The 17,879-nt window shown below is 44.3% G+C and overlaps 1 protein-coding gene across 1 annotated transcript in view; it reads left to right on the top strand.

The window, feature by feature from the left end:
- Dnah14 (dynein axonemal heavy chain 14) overlaps positions 1-17,879 on the top strand; it is a 225,464-nt gene that overhangs the window by 192,527 nt on the left and 15,058 nt on the right. The window contains 6 exon segments of the mRNA XM_037211077.1: positions 724-880; positions 2,159-2,369; positions 6,576-6,678; positions 9,263-9,490; positions 14,776-14,973; positions 17,452-17,651. Of these exon segments, the coding sequence (XP_037066972.1) occupies positions 724-880; positions 2,159-2,369; positions 6,576-6,678; positions 9,263-9,490; positions 14,776-14,973; positions 17,452-17,651 (1,097 nt within the window).

The following is a 17,879-nucleotide window of genomic DNA, read 5'->3' as shown; positions in this document are numbered from 1 at the left end:
ATGGTCTTCCAGTTGGGTTATCTTGTATCTTCCAACCCCAAACTATATGGGTTTTTCTTGCTCTAGACATGGATGGCACAGCAGGAAGAACCCGGGAAAAGTGTCCTTTTGCAGGGCCAGGGAGCGCAGTGTACACCTGGGCAGCCAAACCAAGCTCCCTCACTGAGTGTAGAAGAGCTTTGTAGGAATACAAGGTAGCTGGGCAGAGGGGAACCAACTGTCTTAGTCAGGGTTCTATTGCTGTGAAGAGACACCATGACCACGGCAACTCTTATAAAGGAAAACATTATAATTGGGGCGGGCTTACAGTTCAAAGGTTTAATCCATCATTATCATGGTGGGACCTGGCAGCATGCAGGCAGACATGGTGCTGGAGAAGGAGCTGCGAGTTCTACATTTTGATTGGCAGACAACAGGAAGTGGTCTGAGACACTGAGTGGTATCTTGAGCATAGGAGACCTCAAAGCCCACCCCCACAGTAACACACTTCCTCCAACAAGGCCACACCTCCTAATAGTGCCACCCCCTTTGGGGGCCATTTTCTTTCCGACCACCACACCAACCTGTGGTCAGGAGGAAACCCCCCTCTCGTTCAAACCTCCCCAACAGCACATCAGGAAACTCTGGCTAGAGCCAGACGCTTACTTTGATTTCATTTTTACCACCGGGAATAGTCCCCTGAGTGGATTTTAAATTTACCTTGTCTTCTGTTTTATTTTTCAGATTAAAATTCTTCGGCCAGAACGTTTAGAGAATTCAATAAGAAAGTTTATAACTGAAAAAATGGGAAGTGAATATATCCATGAGACTACAGTCAATCTGAAAGAATCATATAAAGAGTCCACCGCTCAAACGCCGCTGATCCTTATTCACTCCTACGGTGAGCTTCTGAACAGGGGAGCGGCAGGGCAACTCCCAGCACCACGGGAACAGAGGGGGGCGCCTCACACCTATAATCCCTGCTCTCACTCAGTGGGGATGAGAGGATCATAAATTCAAGGTCCTCCTCAGCTTTGAATCTTTTTAGGCTAGCCTGTGCTACATGACCCTATCTGGAAAAATACCACTACCACCACCCAAAAAAAAGGATGTGGGGAAATAGGTTCTGTGTCCAGTTATCCTGTTTAAAAGCTTCACATCCTTCTAACATCTTGGAAAAGGGGATTTAAACTTTAAACTACATGAAGGATGAATCTTTCTAAAAATATAAAAGAATCAAGATGAAAAAAAGGTATTTGAGCTAATTATCTTGTAGAAAATATCTTCACACACATTAAAAAGAGTTGGGGTCACTCCTTAAATTTGCTAGCTGTTTCCATTAACAGTGATCGTTAAAATGTCTGTGGTGGGGCAAGTTTATCAGGGTCACATCGATCAGTTCCCAAGCCGTGGTCATTCGTATTTTCTCAGAGTAAACTGTTTCTCTAGTTCCTATTTTTAAAGAAGCACAAGGTGACTGTCGGAAGTAGGCTGTCCTTCTAACCCCCCACTTCCCACCTCTGTCACTTACCTCTGCTCTGTGGGTCCTAAGGATAGCGCCCCCACTTGGACTCCACAGGCAGAGGCTTTGTCCAGGGCACCCCCTCGCACCGAGGGTCTTCTCATCAGACGGTGGTGCACCAGGCTATGAGCCTGACGCCGCAAAGGTGCTGCCCTTCCCCGGCCCGGCAGCAGGCAGCCGGCCACCCCCTCCTGTCAACGGCAGTCCAGCCTGAAGGAGACACACACCTCTCTGTAGGAGATAACTAAGGTTTGACAACACACTTTCTTAACGCACCTTTGCTGCCGAAACCTGAGCACCAAGTCTCCATGCCCATGCCTATTTTCATCATGTTTAAAAACCATGTCAGCTGGGTTAGAGACTATCGTGAGCAGTTATTGCATCCATCACCAGAGGATGACGGGACAAGTAGATACAGGCATGCCAGTCAGTCGTGCCTCAGCTCATGAGCAGCTGCCATTCCCAGATTTGGGGAAGCTGTATCACAGGCCAGCAAGTGGCGGACTTCAAAGACAAACTTTGAACTGGAGGCTTTAATTCCCAAATCCCAGTCATTCTCTTGTGGCTCTATCGTCTCTCATCACCCCTCAGTAAGTGCAGGATTGCATCTGCTGAGGGAACTAAGTGAGTTTAAGGTTCCTCTCCATGTTGTCGCAGGGATTGACCTCAACAATATCCTCCTGAGATTTGCACAAGAGTTAAAAGGGACGACCCCGCAGGTGACCATGATTTCCCTGGGCCGAGGCCAGGCAGCCAAAGCGGAGGAGCTCATTTTTAAGGCGCTGGACAGCAAGCATCAGTGGGTCTTCCTCCAGAACTGCCACCTCGCAGCCTCCTTCATGCCAAGACTCTGCGCTATCATAGAGTCGTAAGTTCTGCTCGTCTGTCTGCGAGTGAATTAATTACCTGCACTGTGAAGTCGCACTGCAAAGGACCATGCCTGTTGTTCAGCTTCCTGGGGCCCCATGTTGGAACGCCGAAATGGTGGTGGTGGTTTTTTTTTTTAACTATTTGGCTCTTTGCTCTTTGGGGGCCTGCCACTCAGCTCCTAAATGAATCACACAGGAGATTTTTTTCTTCTTATGAATGTCTGGCCTTAGCTTGGCTTATTTCTAGCTAGCTTTTCTTAACCTTTCGCCTCTGGGCTTTTTTTTTTTTTTCCTTTTCTTACTTCTGCATATCTTACTTTCACTCTTACTCCGTGGCTGGCGGTGTGGCTGTGTGGCTGAGTGGTTGGGTGGCTGTGTGGCTGGCCCCTGGTGTTCTCTCTCTTCTTTTCTTGTTCCTGTCCTTGTTCTCTTGCCCTTTCTTCTTTTCTGCCCAGATTTCTCCTCCTATTTACTCTCTCTGCCCCACCCATCCTTTCTCCTGCCTCACTATTGGCTGGTCAGCTCTTTATTTAGACCATGAGATGTTTTAGACAGGAAAAGTAACACAGCTTCACGGAGTTAAACAAATGCAACATAAAAGAATGCAACACATCTTTGCATCATTAAACAAATGTTACACAGCATAAACAAATGTTCCACATCTTAAGATAATATTCCACAACAAATGTATACTGTGAGTGGCAACCCTAAAGCAATGTATTGGGCCACTGGAGAACACGCCGCTGCCCTCAACACTGTCCTGAGAGCACACTGGCTTTTCTTTTTTTCCTTTAAACAACTGTTGAGATGGTTATTTTCCATCTTATTTAGCATTTGCTCAGGAATACTCTATGACATGATTCTTAATATTTTCCATGACTCCAAACAGCAAAGCACAGGACCTCAGGTCCAGCTCTCAGTGTTCTCCTCTAGGCCCGTCTTTCCCCTGCTCCAGCCTCCCCAGCTGGAGCCCCTCATGGCTCTGCTCCCCACAGCACTGGTGTGATGAGTTCCAGAGGCTCAGCCTTCTTGTTTGCTGCATTTTGAAACTTGATTGTCCTAACAATGAGGGAAGAGTCAGCAATGTGAGAAATTAGAAACATTTTGGCCAATTCCGTTCCACAGGTTTTCCCTCCCATTGTCTTTTACTGTCTTCCTAGTCTGTATGGCCGGTCACGTTGGGCAAGGGTGTGAAGATCCAATGTTGTCATTCTTATGCTTTGAGTATCTGAAAGGAGACTTCAGTTAAATTCTAACTGCTCAACTTAGATTTCTAAAGCCTCTCCTAATACAGTTTGTGCTATTCTGAGACTGTTGGTCTTTTAGCAGTTTAAAAACTATTGGGGGAAAAAAATCACACTTATGGAATCACCCAGAAGGCAAAGATTAATTAGTAATATGACTTTAACAGATGCGGACTATGTGCCACATCTTGCATTATTCATTTAAAACACATGCAGGGCATCTGCTCTTTGTCGCTACTATTCCAGGCACTGGGGACATTGCACACCCAGATAAACACTGCAGGTGTTCAGAGCGCCGTAAGCTGCAGGCGGGTGTCCAGTAGCAGAGAAGAGTCTTCTCAAGAGAGCTGGCCAGCATCAATTGGACACCATGTTGTGTTTTGCTCTTGGTTTGGTTTGGCTTCTTTCTTTCTTTTTTTTTTTTTTTTTTTTTTTTGGTTTTTCGAGACAGGGTTTCTCTGTGCAGCTTTGCGCCTTTCCTGGAGCTCACTTGGTAGCCCAGGCTGGCCTCGAACTCACAGAGATCCGCCTGGTCTGCTCCGAGTGCTGGGATTAAAGGCGTGCGCCACCAACGCCCGGCCCTCTTTCTTTCTTTCTTCCTTCCTTCTTCCTTTCTTTCTTTCTTTCTTTCTTTCTTTTGAGAGAGAGAGAGAGAGAGAGAGAGAGAGAGAGAGAGAGAGGAACATGTAGTTGGGTGGATAGGGAGGTGAGGAGGGTCTGGGAGGAATTGGAAGAAAGGAAAGAATGTGGTCAAAATATATTGTGAGAAAGTCTAAGAAAATAACATTTTTAAATGGCTATAAAAAACTGAAAGATTCCTGAATTTAGGCAGTAAATAAAAACATTCTCAGTATGTTGCTAAGAAGGAAAAATACCAAGCTAGAAATAATATGTACAGTATTATATTTTTATTTAAAAATAAGAGGAGACTCAAAAAAAGAAAAGGAAAGCATTTAGCGAAATTACAGGTTATTTAGGTTATTTTTATTTTTCTGTTTTATTTTGTATCTAATGTGGTTTTGCTTTTCATTATTTTTAGCTTATTCTATAAATTTTTATTGCACTTGTGTGTGTGTGTGTGTGTGTGTGTGTGTGTGTGTGTGTGTGTGTGTTGTGTACATGAGCACATGCATCCCACAGCATACAATTGGCACTCAGAAGACAGATTTTAAAGTCAATTCTCTGCTTCAAGCATGTGTGTCCTGGGGATCAAACTCAAGCTGTCAGTCTTGATGGCAAGAGACTTTATTACCCATGTTATTTAAACATTTTAGAAGTAATTTTAGATCTGCATTACATGGACAATGCAACCCCCTCTTCACCTGCTTTTCTGGTTCTCATTCTTATGATTAGCCTACCACTGCTCCTAATTTACATAGACATCTTTTCTCTGAGTGTCTGAAAGTTAACTGCAGATACATGTCACTTGACACCTCAGTATCTCGCTGTGCTCGGCCATCTAATCAGCAGAACTCTGTCCTGGTAAGTCAGCTTTCTCAAGGGATCTTCTGTGGTAAGAACTCTTGGTCTAGGTCCCAAAACAGTGGTTTCTGTTGCACATCATTGTCTGTCTCTCTAGTCTACCTTAAAATGGCGCAACTCCTCAGTCTGTCTTTATCTTTCCATCTCTGATGGCTTTGAAGACACAGCCAGATATGTTGTGAATGTCCTTCAGTGGTGTCCACCCTGCTGTCTACAGGCTATGTGCACCCAGGATAGTGATGAATGCTGTCACAAAATAGCAAACTTACTTAAAATATTATAGTGGGTTTTAGGGTTTTGTTTGTTTGTCTGGTTGGTTGGTTGATTGGTTGGTTGTTCTGGCCATACCTTTGGTAACTCAATCTCAAACATGAATCTCATTGACAACAATGTCATACTAGAGTGTCAAAAGATGGACGTACTCGGGGCTGGAGAGATGACTCAGCGGTTAAGAGCATGGCTGCTATTCCAGAGGACCCTGGTTCAATTCCCAGCTCCCACGTGGTGGCTCACAGCTGTCTGTGACTCCAGTTCCAGGGGACCCAACACCAACAGCAAAACACCAATGCACATAAAATTTTATTTAAAAAAAAAAAAGATGGACGTACTCAAAAGAGTTCTCAACTTGAGCTTACACGCTATTTCCTCATATGTGGTTGACGGCTCTCTACAGGCATGAAGATGGGAATGTGCTCGATCTTTGCAGTGAAGCTTGCCAAGAGGCGTACAGCGTCACTCTGCATTATTCCTGGTGATGCTAACTTTGATCCTGTGATTATAGTATCTGCCACTCAGGGGAGCCTTCAGACCTCTTTTATGTATTAAACTGTCCCCAATAGTTTCAGCATCCCGTGATAACTTGTGACTGAATTATTACTCCCTAATTTGCCAAATAGTTTTCTAACTGCTCAGCTTTACGACCTGCTTCTATCCCCAGCACCTCACACAGAAAGAGAATCATGTGACGACAGGCTACCAGAATAAAAAGCATGGCTCCTCTCCCGTCCATTGATTCCCTCACACATCTGTGTCCGTGTGGGTGTTGTCCTGCTGTAGTCATTCGATTCAGCCAGGACCCACTGTTGCTTACTTTGCTCTTCAGTTGTCCGAGGTGTGACCTGGAACTCCCCCACCCCAACCCTGGCTTTTTGAGATAGCTCTGTAGACAAGGCTGATCTTGACCTCATGACCCCTGCTCCCTCCCACATGGAAAGAGGCACTGTCACACCTGGCTTTCACATAGGTCGTGTTTTGTAAGTTTTCCCAAGTTTCCGTACTGAGTATTTCTGACTTTTTTTTTTTTAACTTAAGGGAAATAGAAATTGGTGAATCTTATATACTTTGTGTACCGTCAAAGTCCTTGTGGTGGGTGGTATCTTTGGCATTAAAATGACTTGTAAGGTCACAGAAACATTAAAATGTTCTGACTCTAAGAAGATATTGCACAAATTTTTTAATATTTACATTTTTATTTTGCAGATTTAGTAGTCCAGATATGATGCTAGACCCTGACTTTAGGCTTTGGTTAAGCTCAAAATCATATAGTTCGTTCCCAATTCCTATTCTTCAGAAGGGTGTGAAGGTAAGGACAAGCTGGCAAGATGCCAGTGTTGGCAAGCAACCCTGCTTGACTGTCACTCCTTATTCTAAGTCAAGAAGAGCACTCCTGGTGTGCTCATTGTCAGCTTTTGCTAGATGGGGAGGGTTGTATTTTTAAAATGGCACAGTGGCAGCCTTGGCGGGTGGAGCCAAGGGGCCTGGCGGGAAGTCACTCATACCATGTAGGCGGCACTCACGTGGAAAGTTTTATGAAGCGGGGAAGAAAGAGGAAACGGATGGGGTTGAAAATAGAAGAAGGGGAGAGGAGAAGAGAGAGGAAGGGAGAGAGAAGAGTGAGGGGCTTTCTCTTAAAGGGGTCTTTGTGCCTGTGCATAGACTATGCATCCACCATCCACGAAGAGAAACTGTATTTACCTGGGTTAGCAAGTGCATCCTGCCAGAGCCCCCAGGGGCAGGCCAGGTAATGCGTAAACGTTAGCAGGGAGGATGCTACCTTAGTATGTAGACCTGCTTCAGTAACTCCTAGCTCTGACACTTGCTGCTCAAAGAGGATGCTTCCAATTGTTGTAAACCAAGATGCACACATTTGTATAGCTTTTCCCTTCTGCCTTCTCCTTTTTTCCCCTTAAGACACCGTCTTGCTATGTTGCCCAGGCTGGCCTTGAACTCCTGAGCTCAAATGATCCGCCACCTCAGCTTCTTGAGTATGTACCACTACACCCAACTATATGGCGTTTTCTTATTTCTATTCCTCTTAACCAGTTTATAGTCCATTAACTCTCTGGAAAGTTCTAGCAGAAGGCAAACAAACTATTTGCTAAAATAACCTTAATTGTAGGTTATGTCTGACTCCTGAAATCCAACTATGAAGACTTGCTCAATCCCGTTAGAGGCCCAGATGGCCTAAAGATAGACTTCAAATGACAGAGAAACCAACGAAGACTCGGAAAAATACTATGCGCAGACCACACTTAGCCAGGCTGATTCCTAAAACCAGAAACACCTCCCTGCAGCCCTGTTCCCTGTGTGTCCTTCTCCCAGAGCCGCTTCCCAACAGCCCTGCCAGACAGAGAAACCTGAGACTTTCAGCCTGTGACTTAAGATGCCCTGTTTACTTCCCAAGACCAGGCTGACTATGACCTCAAGTGACCTTTTTCCTTTGGCCAGGAGCAAAAGTTGGGAGGCAGTAGTAATAAAGGGAGACAGGGTTTCAAGGACATTTATTTTGATTAGGTCCATTGCTCTAATTCCACTTTAAGAGACTATCAATCAGAGAGAGAAAGAGAGAGTTGGCTCAGCAGTTAAGAGCACTGACTGATGTTCCAGAGGACCGGAGTTCAATACCCAAGCTGTCCGATGTCCAATTAAAAAAAAAAAAGAGTCTATTAATCAAGGTGGCCATGGCGGTGCATGACTTTAATCCTAGCACCAGGGAGACAAGGCAGGAGGTGGATTGCTATAAATTCAAGGCCAGTCTGATCTGTACCTACATAGGGGGTTGCAGGCCTGTTTCAAAACCAAACAATGGCTAGAGACCTTCCTCCTTCCCAAAATTATGTGCTTACATCCCTAAGGAAAAGTGTCTCTGCTTCTGTAATTCAAGAGGGGAAGAGGGGCGACCATGCCAGCCATCTGTATACGCTCTAGTAACATCTTAGGTTCCCATCATGCACAGGTGCATATGACTCCCACTACATCCCCCCTGAGAAACATGTGAACACACAAGGAACTGACAGAGTCATACATAAGTAATAAGTCTGATCTTGAATCTAGAAATCTCATATTCATGCGCACACTTACACTCACCCATATAATGTATCTGCATAGTCACACAGTATTTATGCACTGTATATCATAAGAATTACACAAAATACTTTATTTGCCAATGTTTAAATCAATCGTACTCTGAGCTTAGGTTTATACATATATAAACTCTGTAAGCAGGTACCCATTAAGACCCTGGTTATCTCAGACTGGCATCCACACACACATAATAAAACCTTCACAGTTAGTCACATGAGCTACTCCAGGGAAGCAGGCAACAGCTTGGATTCTCAGGGCAATCAAAATTCAGTAGCACAAAATCGCCACTCTCCCTTTGAATGTGACTGGCTGTGTCCAGTGGCTTAATCAGTGTCGTTTCCTGTGGTTTGGCTCCCTGGCTGGGGTCTGGCAGTTCCTTCGCCTGGCCACAGCTTGGCTACCACTGATGTAACCCACGGACAAACTCTGAAGTTCTGTTTTTCCCAGACATTAGGCTTGTGGTCACAGTAACAGCTATCATCCCAGTGCTGTGGTTTGTCTTTAAAATGTGAATTAGACAGACCTCTGTAAGCTCCAGGCCAGTCTCATCGACATAGAAAGATTCATGCTAACCATGGCTGCAGAGGGAGACCATGTCTCAAAAATAAAACATGAATTAGAACGCGATACAACATCTGAAATGATCCTTTTGCAGAGGTGTTCAAGAGGCCTAGATTGGGACATGACAGTGGTTTTGAAAACAGCTCCCAGCCATGTGTGTCGCTAGTCCTGTGAGAAGTGGCCCTCCAGGGCTTGTTCCCACGTACAGTCACTTGGTCTGTTCATTCCCTTCTCTTTTAAAGATTGCCGTGGAACCTCCCCAGGGACTGAAAAGCAATTTACTCCAAATGTTTGGATATGGCGGGAGTGGAGAGGTAACAGAAGATATATTTGAGAAGCCTGATTGTGGACCATGCTGGAAAAAAATTCTGTTCAGCCTCTGTTTCTTCAATGCCGTGGTCAACGAAAGGAACGCGTATGGGACACTAGGCTGGAACATCCCTTACAAATTCAGTTCTTCAGACTTGGAGGTGAGTGTGGGCTCTGGATGGCAGGCAGGAGCTCACAACAGACGCAAGCTGAGCTGAGCTAGTATGTGTCTCCACGGTGCTAGGTGTTTGCCTGGTGGGAAGAAAAGGCATTGTGTAAGTAGGAAATGAGGACTGTAAAGTCAGCTTTCTAGAATGCAGTAGAAGCCCCACCACTTGGGCTATACAGAATTTCCTCTTCTAGACAAGTCAGATAACCCCAGGAGCCTAATCTCTTCAGGGAAATAAGCAGCGTGGGAGGGGAGCAAACCTCAATACCTACCCACAGAGTCATTACAAGATGCAACTCAGTGGCCCGGAGGGACGGCTCAGTAGTTAAGAGCTCTGGCTGCTCTTCCAGAGGACCCAGGTTCAATTCCCAGCACCTACATGCTGGTTCAAAACCACATGTAACTAGAGTTTTAGGGTATCTGGTGCCCTCTTCTGGCCTTTGTGGACATCAGGCACACATGTGGTACTCATATATGGGCAAAACACCCATACAGATAAAATAAAAATAAATCTTTTAGAAAAAAAAAAAAAAAAGTACAACTCAGTGAATATAAGTGAAACATTTTGATCAATTCCTGACATGTAAATCACTATTCAAACATCTCTCAATATTCATTCAAAGCAAGGATTACCCTGAGTCCCTGGGGCTGGGCCACTTAAGACTCTTCTGTAAGCGATTACCCTTCTTACAGTACTTTCTGTTGTGCTTCTGGGCAGGACGTTTTCTTTTCTTGTTTGGGTTTTTGTTTTTTCAAGACAGGGTTTCTCTGTGTAGCCTTGGCTGACCAGGAACTCGCTGGTCAAAACAAAACAAATCAACAACAAAAAATTCCCAAGTTAATTTTTTTTTGCAACTATGCTTCTGATGTAGAATGCTGCACCGTTTCTGGGTTTGTTATTTGTTTGTTTGTTTGTTTTCTAGGTAAGTCTTGATTCTGCCTATGGCAGTAGTCCACCCTGGGCAGGAGGTCTTCAAGTCTTTTAAGTCCTCTCTGTGTGTCCATCAGGCATTTCTACCTTCACAAGAAGCCACATTCACATAGGAAAGCTCACGATTTCTGGGATTAGCCAATAATATCAAGAATAGCTGCACATTAGAGATCTTCCAAAGACTATAAGCACAGGGTGCTCCTGCCCGAGCCTCTTCAAAGCCCAAAGTGCAAACAATACACTATGGGAAGTTCTTGCACTGTGTATTGGAGAGCTGGGTGGGAAATAATCATTATCTTCTATTCATTTGAAGAGAGACATGAATTTAAGGAGAAACGGAAACAGTGTGTCTTTTTCCTCTCAGTGCTAATGACCAAACCCAAGATCTCATACATGATAAGTACCTTGCTAAAGTACAGAGCTATGCTCAGCCCAATGTGTCTTAAATTTAACAAAGAAGGAAACTGAAAGGAAACAACAACTTGAGTAAACTATCAAAAATAAGAGAAAGATAAAGTAAAAATAAAGAATAACATGAAGCAAAATGAAAAGACTATTATCACTTACTATGTTAAATGTAGTATGCACAAGGTCCTGGGTTCAGTCCCTAGCATATCAATGGATAATATACTTGTGTCTTTTTTTTTCCCTTTTACCTGCATTTATTTTATGCTGGATTTATTCCTTGCCATAAGTTTTTTTTTTCTTCAGGTTTTTCTGGGATATCTTTTTCCTCTGTGCAACCTCTTTTTCTGGCTTTGGAACAACTTGTTCCTTTTCAGTGAGGATCATCTAAGCATGGCAGGGGAGCTCACGCTCGGGTTAACGCGGCCATGAGCTCTGGAAGTTCATCAGCACATCTTGGCTGCTGTGTTCACCTTGATGTGTTCAGTGACTAGAGAACCTGCTTCTGAACCCTCCGGTTCAGCATTACTCTCTGCGTTTTTAAGTCTGTGCAGCAAAACCTCAGCACTCCTTATTGGCCACCGACCCTCTGTCCATGTCCACTGTCTGGCCTGGGTAACCTACCGACCCCACCATCGCACCCTCTGAATGGTACACATGGCTTCTTGAAAGTGGCATCATTCAGATATTAGGTGGCTTTCCGGATATGCATACCCTTGATGGCCTGGGCAGTTTCACGGGTGTCCTTAATGTGGACTCAAAGATTTGAACCCCTTGATTTGCATGGTTTTGTAGGGTTTTCTGGTCCTCACAGGTCACCTCAGGCCACTTACAGGAAGAACACTGGTGTGTCTTGAAAACCTTATACACTACTGAAAAGAAGTTAAAAGGGCATACTAGAAATAGAGAACTGGTAAAATGGCTAGGTCAAAAATGTAAATATATAGTTTTCTCTAGCAATAAACATCCAGAACAGTAGTGATAAAAAAAAAATTTGAACAAAATTAATATGAAATGTACAGGCCCTGCAAAAAGATCCCTGTAAGTTAGGGAGAAAAAGAACAACATTCTTTATCATTTAAAATGTTGAAAGTCTTACGACAGCTTTGTAAGCTCATTAACTGTCCCCGGTCTCCAGATGGGAACAGAGCCATGAGCACTGGGGAAATTTGTCCCAGTTGCCCAGTAAGTGGCAATGAGTGCCATTACCTTTTTCTATCCTGCTTTCTCTAACCTAGCACACACCAGTTCTCCAAGGAAAACTCCAGATACCATAAACTGTCCATTCTTCCAACATTAATTGCCAAATATAATGCTGAGTTATGATTAGAACTTAGAAGATTTAAAATTGAAAAAAGTTCACAAAAAGCAGAAATGTTTAATAAGCTATAAATGCACACAAAAATAAAAATCAGTAGAGGAGTTTTCCTTCACCAGACGTCAAAATAGACTAAAAATCCACTATCCTGAAGTAAATAGTTTAGCAGAAAAGTTAACTCAGTGTGACTTGGCAAAGGATGCAGAAGTAGATCCAATTCTCTATGAAGTTCTAAAGTTGCCATAATTATACATAGTTATGGGATATACTGTATATGGATAATGCCTGCATGTATGTCTATGCACCATGTGTAGCCTGGTGCCCAGGGAGGCTAGAAGAAGGCACCGGATCTAGAACTGAAGTTATAGATGTTTGTGAGCTGCCATGTGGGTGCTGGGAATCAAACCTGGGTCCTCTGGAAGAGCAGTCAGTGCTCTTAACCTCTGAGCCATCTCTCTAAACCCTCCCCCCTACACACACCAAATTACTGCCAACCAAAGTTCCCTCCAATGCAACTATACTCCTTGTGTCTTTCAATACCCTTTCAGCCTCTAGGAACCATCTATGAGGTCAGTGGTATTTCAACACAGTAAAAAGATGTTTTTTGTAAATAATACTAGTACAACTCGGCATCCTACTGAAAGAAAATGACTAGGTCCTTTATCTTTTGCATTCTATTAGTTTGTACACTAGAAGAAAGGCTAAATGTATTTTACAGTCATAAAAATCTCTAAAATTAAGGGCTGGAGAGATAGCTCAGAGGTTAAGAGCACTGACTGCTCTTCCAGAGGTCCTGAGTTCAATTCCCAGCAACCACATGGTGGCTCACAACCATCTGTAATGAGATCTGGCGCCCTCTTCTGGCCTGCAGTCATACATGCTGCATACATAATAAATAAATAAATCTTTTTTTAAAAAATCTCTAAAAACGAATCTGGGAAAATCTATGGACAATCTTGAATTTGGGCACAACTTAATCCAAATTTGACCCCAGAATTGGAACAGTGTCAAAACAGCTCGGCTATTCCTGAGGACCCCAATTCTCAGCACCCCACTGGACGCTCACAAGCCCATGTAACTCCAGATCTAGGGGATGCTACCTATTTATATTCACATACCCACACAGATAGTCCTAATTAAAAACAAATCTTTAAAATGTGTGATGCAAATGACTGACAATAAAATTAATATCCATAATATATAGAATTACTTAAAAGGAAGATAGCCTAACAGCACTGTAGAGAAACTCCAGCCTAAACGACTGTCAGGTAAAGAAGAGGCTGAGAATAAACAGTGCCAGATGGAGAACAAACTCAAGTCGGGCTCAGCCTCTCACACTGGAAAACTGCAAGTCACAGCTATCCCTTGCTATCCTCAGAGGTTTGGTCGCAGGGTCCCTTTAGATGGCGAAGTCTGATGATGCTCAGGTCTCTTAGACTATAAAATGGTGTAGCATTTGCATATGACTACAAACAGCATCCTCTGAACTTTAAATCATGTACATCCTAATACAATGCAGGCGCTGTGTGAACCACCACACTATTTTGTTTATGATAAGGAAAATATCTACGTGCACTCAGTACACAGGCTTTTGTTTTAAAATAATTGTGATAGGGTGCTTGGTTGAATGTGCAGATGTGGACCCCACAGAAACAGAGCCCACAGTGACGTCCCATCTCTATTGGATTCAGGGGTGAGAGCGCCAGGGCTCACACAGTGGGAGCATGAAATGAATGGCCGTGGCCACCAGACAGGGACAGCCAAGGGCGTGCACTTGTGGGAGGAGGAAAGTCAAGACGCCAGAGAGAGACAGAGGGAGTGGCCAGGAGAGCTGAGGACAGTGGAGGGCAGGAAGGAGGAGCCAGAGGGAAAGGGAAGAGGTGGGGATCCATTGTATATGCAAGGATCATTTTTAGGACACTGAGAACCTGCTTTTTTAGGCCTTGGAGAAGGGGGAAGGAAGATGAGGGAAGGAAGATGAAGAGAAGGCACTTCCCTTCCACATCCTTCTGTGCCCTGGCATCCGGTGCCCTGCACAGATCTGTGAAAGCAGCAACCATAATTACCAAGGCTATAGCTCCACTGCGGTGGACTCACTTGACTTTACTGCTCTCTGTTCCTGGCTGGCTGGTTTTCCAGTACTGGGGACCAAACCCTAGGGCCTTACGCATACAAGGCAAGTGCTCTACCACTAAGCTACATCCCCAGAACCTTTTTTTATTGTCATCATTTTATGCATAGGCATGTGTTGCCTGTGTGTATGTCTGTGGCTCAGATCCCCTAGAACTGGAGTTACAGACAGTTGTGAGCCACCATGAGATGCTGGGAATGGAACCCAGGTCCTCTCAAGAGCAGCCAGTGCTCTTCATCACTGAGCCATCTCTTCAGCTCCTCCAGTCCTCTTCTATTGAGCCAGGGTCTTACTAAGTTGCCCAAGTTGGACTTAAATTATAATCCTCCTGCCTCAGCCTCCTAAGTAATTGAAACTAGAGGACTGTACCTCCTGGCCTGCTTCTGTGTTTCAGAGAGAAACTGGCCACTTGAGAGTTGTTGGTGTAGTGTGGAATGTCAGTTAAACTAAAAACGCATGCAGAAATAACAAGGTACAGTGGGCTTTTCACAGGTTTCCATAAAGATGCTGGGAAATATCCTCTCTGGCCGGTCAGAAATTCCATGGAAAGAGCTGAACTACTATGTTTCAGAAGTGACCTATGGTGGCCGAGTGACTGATGAATGGGACAAGCGATGCCTGAAGATTCTTTTCAACAAATTCTGCAGTCCTGACATTCTGAAGAGTAACTTCAGTTTCTCTAGTGATGAGGTAAGAAAAGACTATAATCTTCTTAATTATTTTTAAAAACTAGGTTTTGTTGCACCCTTTATGTCTTTAACTAAATTTTAATGATCACTCAAGTGGCTTTCATTGCCTTTCAGAACCAAACTAACTTCCTGTTGTTCTATTTTGTTCGTTTGCTTGCTTTTGGATTGGGGGATTTTGTTTGTTTGTTTTTTGAGACAGGGTTTCTCTGTGTGGCCCTGCTTGTCTGGGAACTCACTCTGTAGACCAGGTTGGCATGGAATTCAGAGATGTGCCTGCCTCTGCCTCAGAGTACTGAAATTTAAGGTGTGTGTCGCCACCACCCAACTTCCCATTGTTCTAGTAAATGCCAGAATATATCAGGCAATCAATACAAAGAATGGTAAAGAAATGGTGTGTGCCCTCTGAGACGCAGAGTATTATATACAAAGCACAAGGAAGCAGAAGCGAGCCGCACGTACAGACCAGAGTCTAGCCAATGCGCACGTGTTTCCCATGTTGCCAGAGCTTCTGTTTGCTCAGCTTGCAGGCAGGGGAGCTGCTGGTGCCAGGGTGGAAAGCACACAGCACCAACATGTGGCCGAGCTGGCATGCGGGAACTCTGTCTCTACCACAAGCATCCGAGGTAGAAAACCGTTCCCTTCCCGCAGCCCCTTAGTTTCTGTCCTCCACGTTGGCCTCCACCTCGCAGGCAGAGCTCCAGGCTAGACACCAGCAGTCATGCTTTGTCCAATGTTTGCTGCAGAGGAAACAGCTCCGGGACCGCTGACCCGTGGGGGGGTGGAGAGGTGAGTGGACAACAGGATAGGAAGGATGAGGCTCTGGGCCAGATGCGGGAGAGGGGTAGAGGTCAGACCCGGGTCATCTGCCCTAAGTCTTAAGAATACAGAGAGATGAACAAAGTGATATTTGAGAGAAACTCATTTGTATGGCACCAAAAAAAAAAAAGTGTATTTTAACAGCCTGTTGATGATGCCGAGCAACAAAAGCCAGCAGCATTCACAGCCCACCTGGTGCATGCCAGCCAGCTTGCAATTGTTTCTTATTGGGTGGCAAAGCCTCTGTTTGCTTTTAACTATTTAAAGGGGCATTTAAATTAAGTTTAGATTCTTGTGGTAGTTTGAATGTAACTGGCCCCCATAAGCTCATAGGGAGGGGCACTATTGGGAGGTGTGGCCTTGTTGAAGGAAGTGTGTCACTGTGAGGGCGGGCTTTGAGGTCTCTTTCGCTTAAGCTTTGCTCGGTGTCACAGTCCACTTCCTGTTGCCTTCTGATCAAGATGTAACCAGCTCCATGTCTGCCTGCACACTGCCCTGCTCCCCACCATGATGATAATGGACTGAACCCCTGAACTGTAAGCCAGCCACCCTAGTTGAATGTTGTCCTTTGTAAGAGTTGTTATGGTCATGGTGTCTCTTCTCAGCAATAGAGACCCTCAACAAAGACAATTCTCAAGTCAGTCCTTAAGATAAAAATTACCCTTGAAAACCCTTTAAAAGTGCTCAGTAAGTATATTGTGTTTGGTTTCTGTGTGTAGACTGACACACTGAATGTGTGTAAGTGAAGAGGAGATAAAATAATATACTTATATACATATAGCTTGTTTTTCATTGCAACATACCACATTAACAAACATGTATGTTCTGAAATCTTACATTTCAATTGTTTTAAAACCCTGAAACTTTTATGACCATTCTGTCTTGCCAGTCCATCCTATGCGCTGAAATAATCTTAGTTTCCTTCCCTGATGATGTCTTTACCTTGTTCTCCAAAGTGTCCTGTGGCCCTCACCAGGTCTTCAATGAGAGCCACTACCGCCGGCCTCCTGACATATAAACAACGCATTTCTCTTCCTATTCACTGGTCATTCATTCTTAATATCTGTATTAGACAGATGTCTATAATTTGACAAATGCTGAAGACAAACAATTTTTAGGAGGAAATGTTTGTTGTTGGCCCGTGTCTCCAGAGATTTCAGTCCATAGTTGAAGGTGCTGCATGGGCCTGTTTGGACACAGGACTTCACAATGGGAGCCTGTGGCAGGAGGGCTCCTCACTGATGGCAGCCAGGAAACAAAGATGGGCAGGGTGGCATCCCAACATCTCCTTCAGTGACACAGCACAGTGCTCGACTCTCCCACTTCTCAATAGTCTTACCCTCTCCCAGTAGTACCAGGCTGCTCACCACACTTCTAACACACAAGGCCTGGGACTCCCTCACATCGCTTTGTCAGGTTGTACTAGGGGCCCATGCTTCCATTACCTGTGGGAATATTTCCCCTAGGCTTTAAACACCCCTGCCTTCCCAACAAGAACGTTACATGTGAGTGTCATACGGTTTGCAATGTGAGGTCCCAGGTGTTGCTTTTAATAGACCGTCTGTATTATAGATATGAGTCATTTGCATAAAAGGTCATGGGAGATACTACCTGGAGTAGATGTCTTACTCATGCAAAATTAACAAAGCCATTCAACTTTCAGATGTACCAGGTAGTGCCCATCTCGGCAAGCTTAAAGGACTGCATACACATTATCCAGTCCTTACCAGATGATGACTATCCCGAAATCTTAGGGATACACCCCGAGGCCACACAAACCTGCAACGAGACCAAGACTCAAAAGCTCATTGAAAATCTCATCAGCCTACAACCAAAAGCTGCTCCGGTCAACCTCATGATCAAGTAAGAGGTCACTGGGAACGATCATTAGTTGGGAATTACCAGATATAATTTTGATAGAAAAGTATAGCTTGCATGATAAACTAAATTCTCCATGTCACAGAGGCAAGTACATGATACGCATGCACACCCATACACCCATGCTCATATGTGTGCATGTGTGCACATACACACACACACACACACACACACACACACACACACACACACACACACACTTGCCAAGCATGT

This window comes from Peromyscus leucopus, chromosome 15, assembly GCF_004664715.2.
Source record: "Peromyscus leucopus breed LL Stock chromosome 15, UCI_PerLeu_2.1, whole genome shotgun sequence".
NCBI lineage: Eukaryota > Metazoa > Chordata > Mammalia > Rodentia > Cricetidae > Peromyscus > Peromyscus leucopus.
This window is presented reverse-complemented; position numbering and strand designations above follow the sequence as displayed.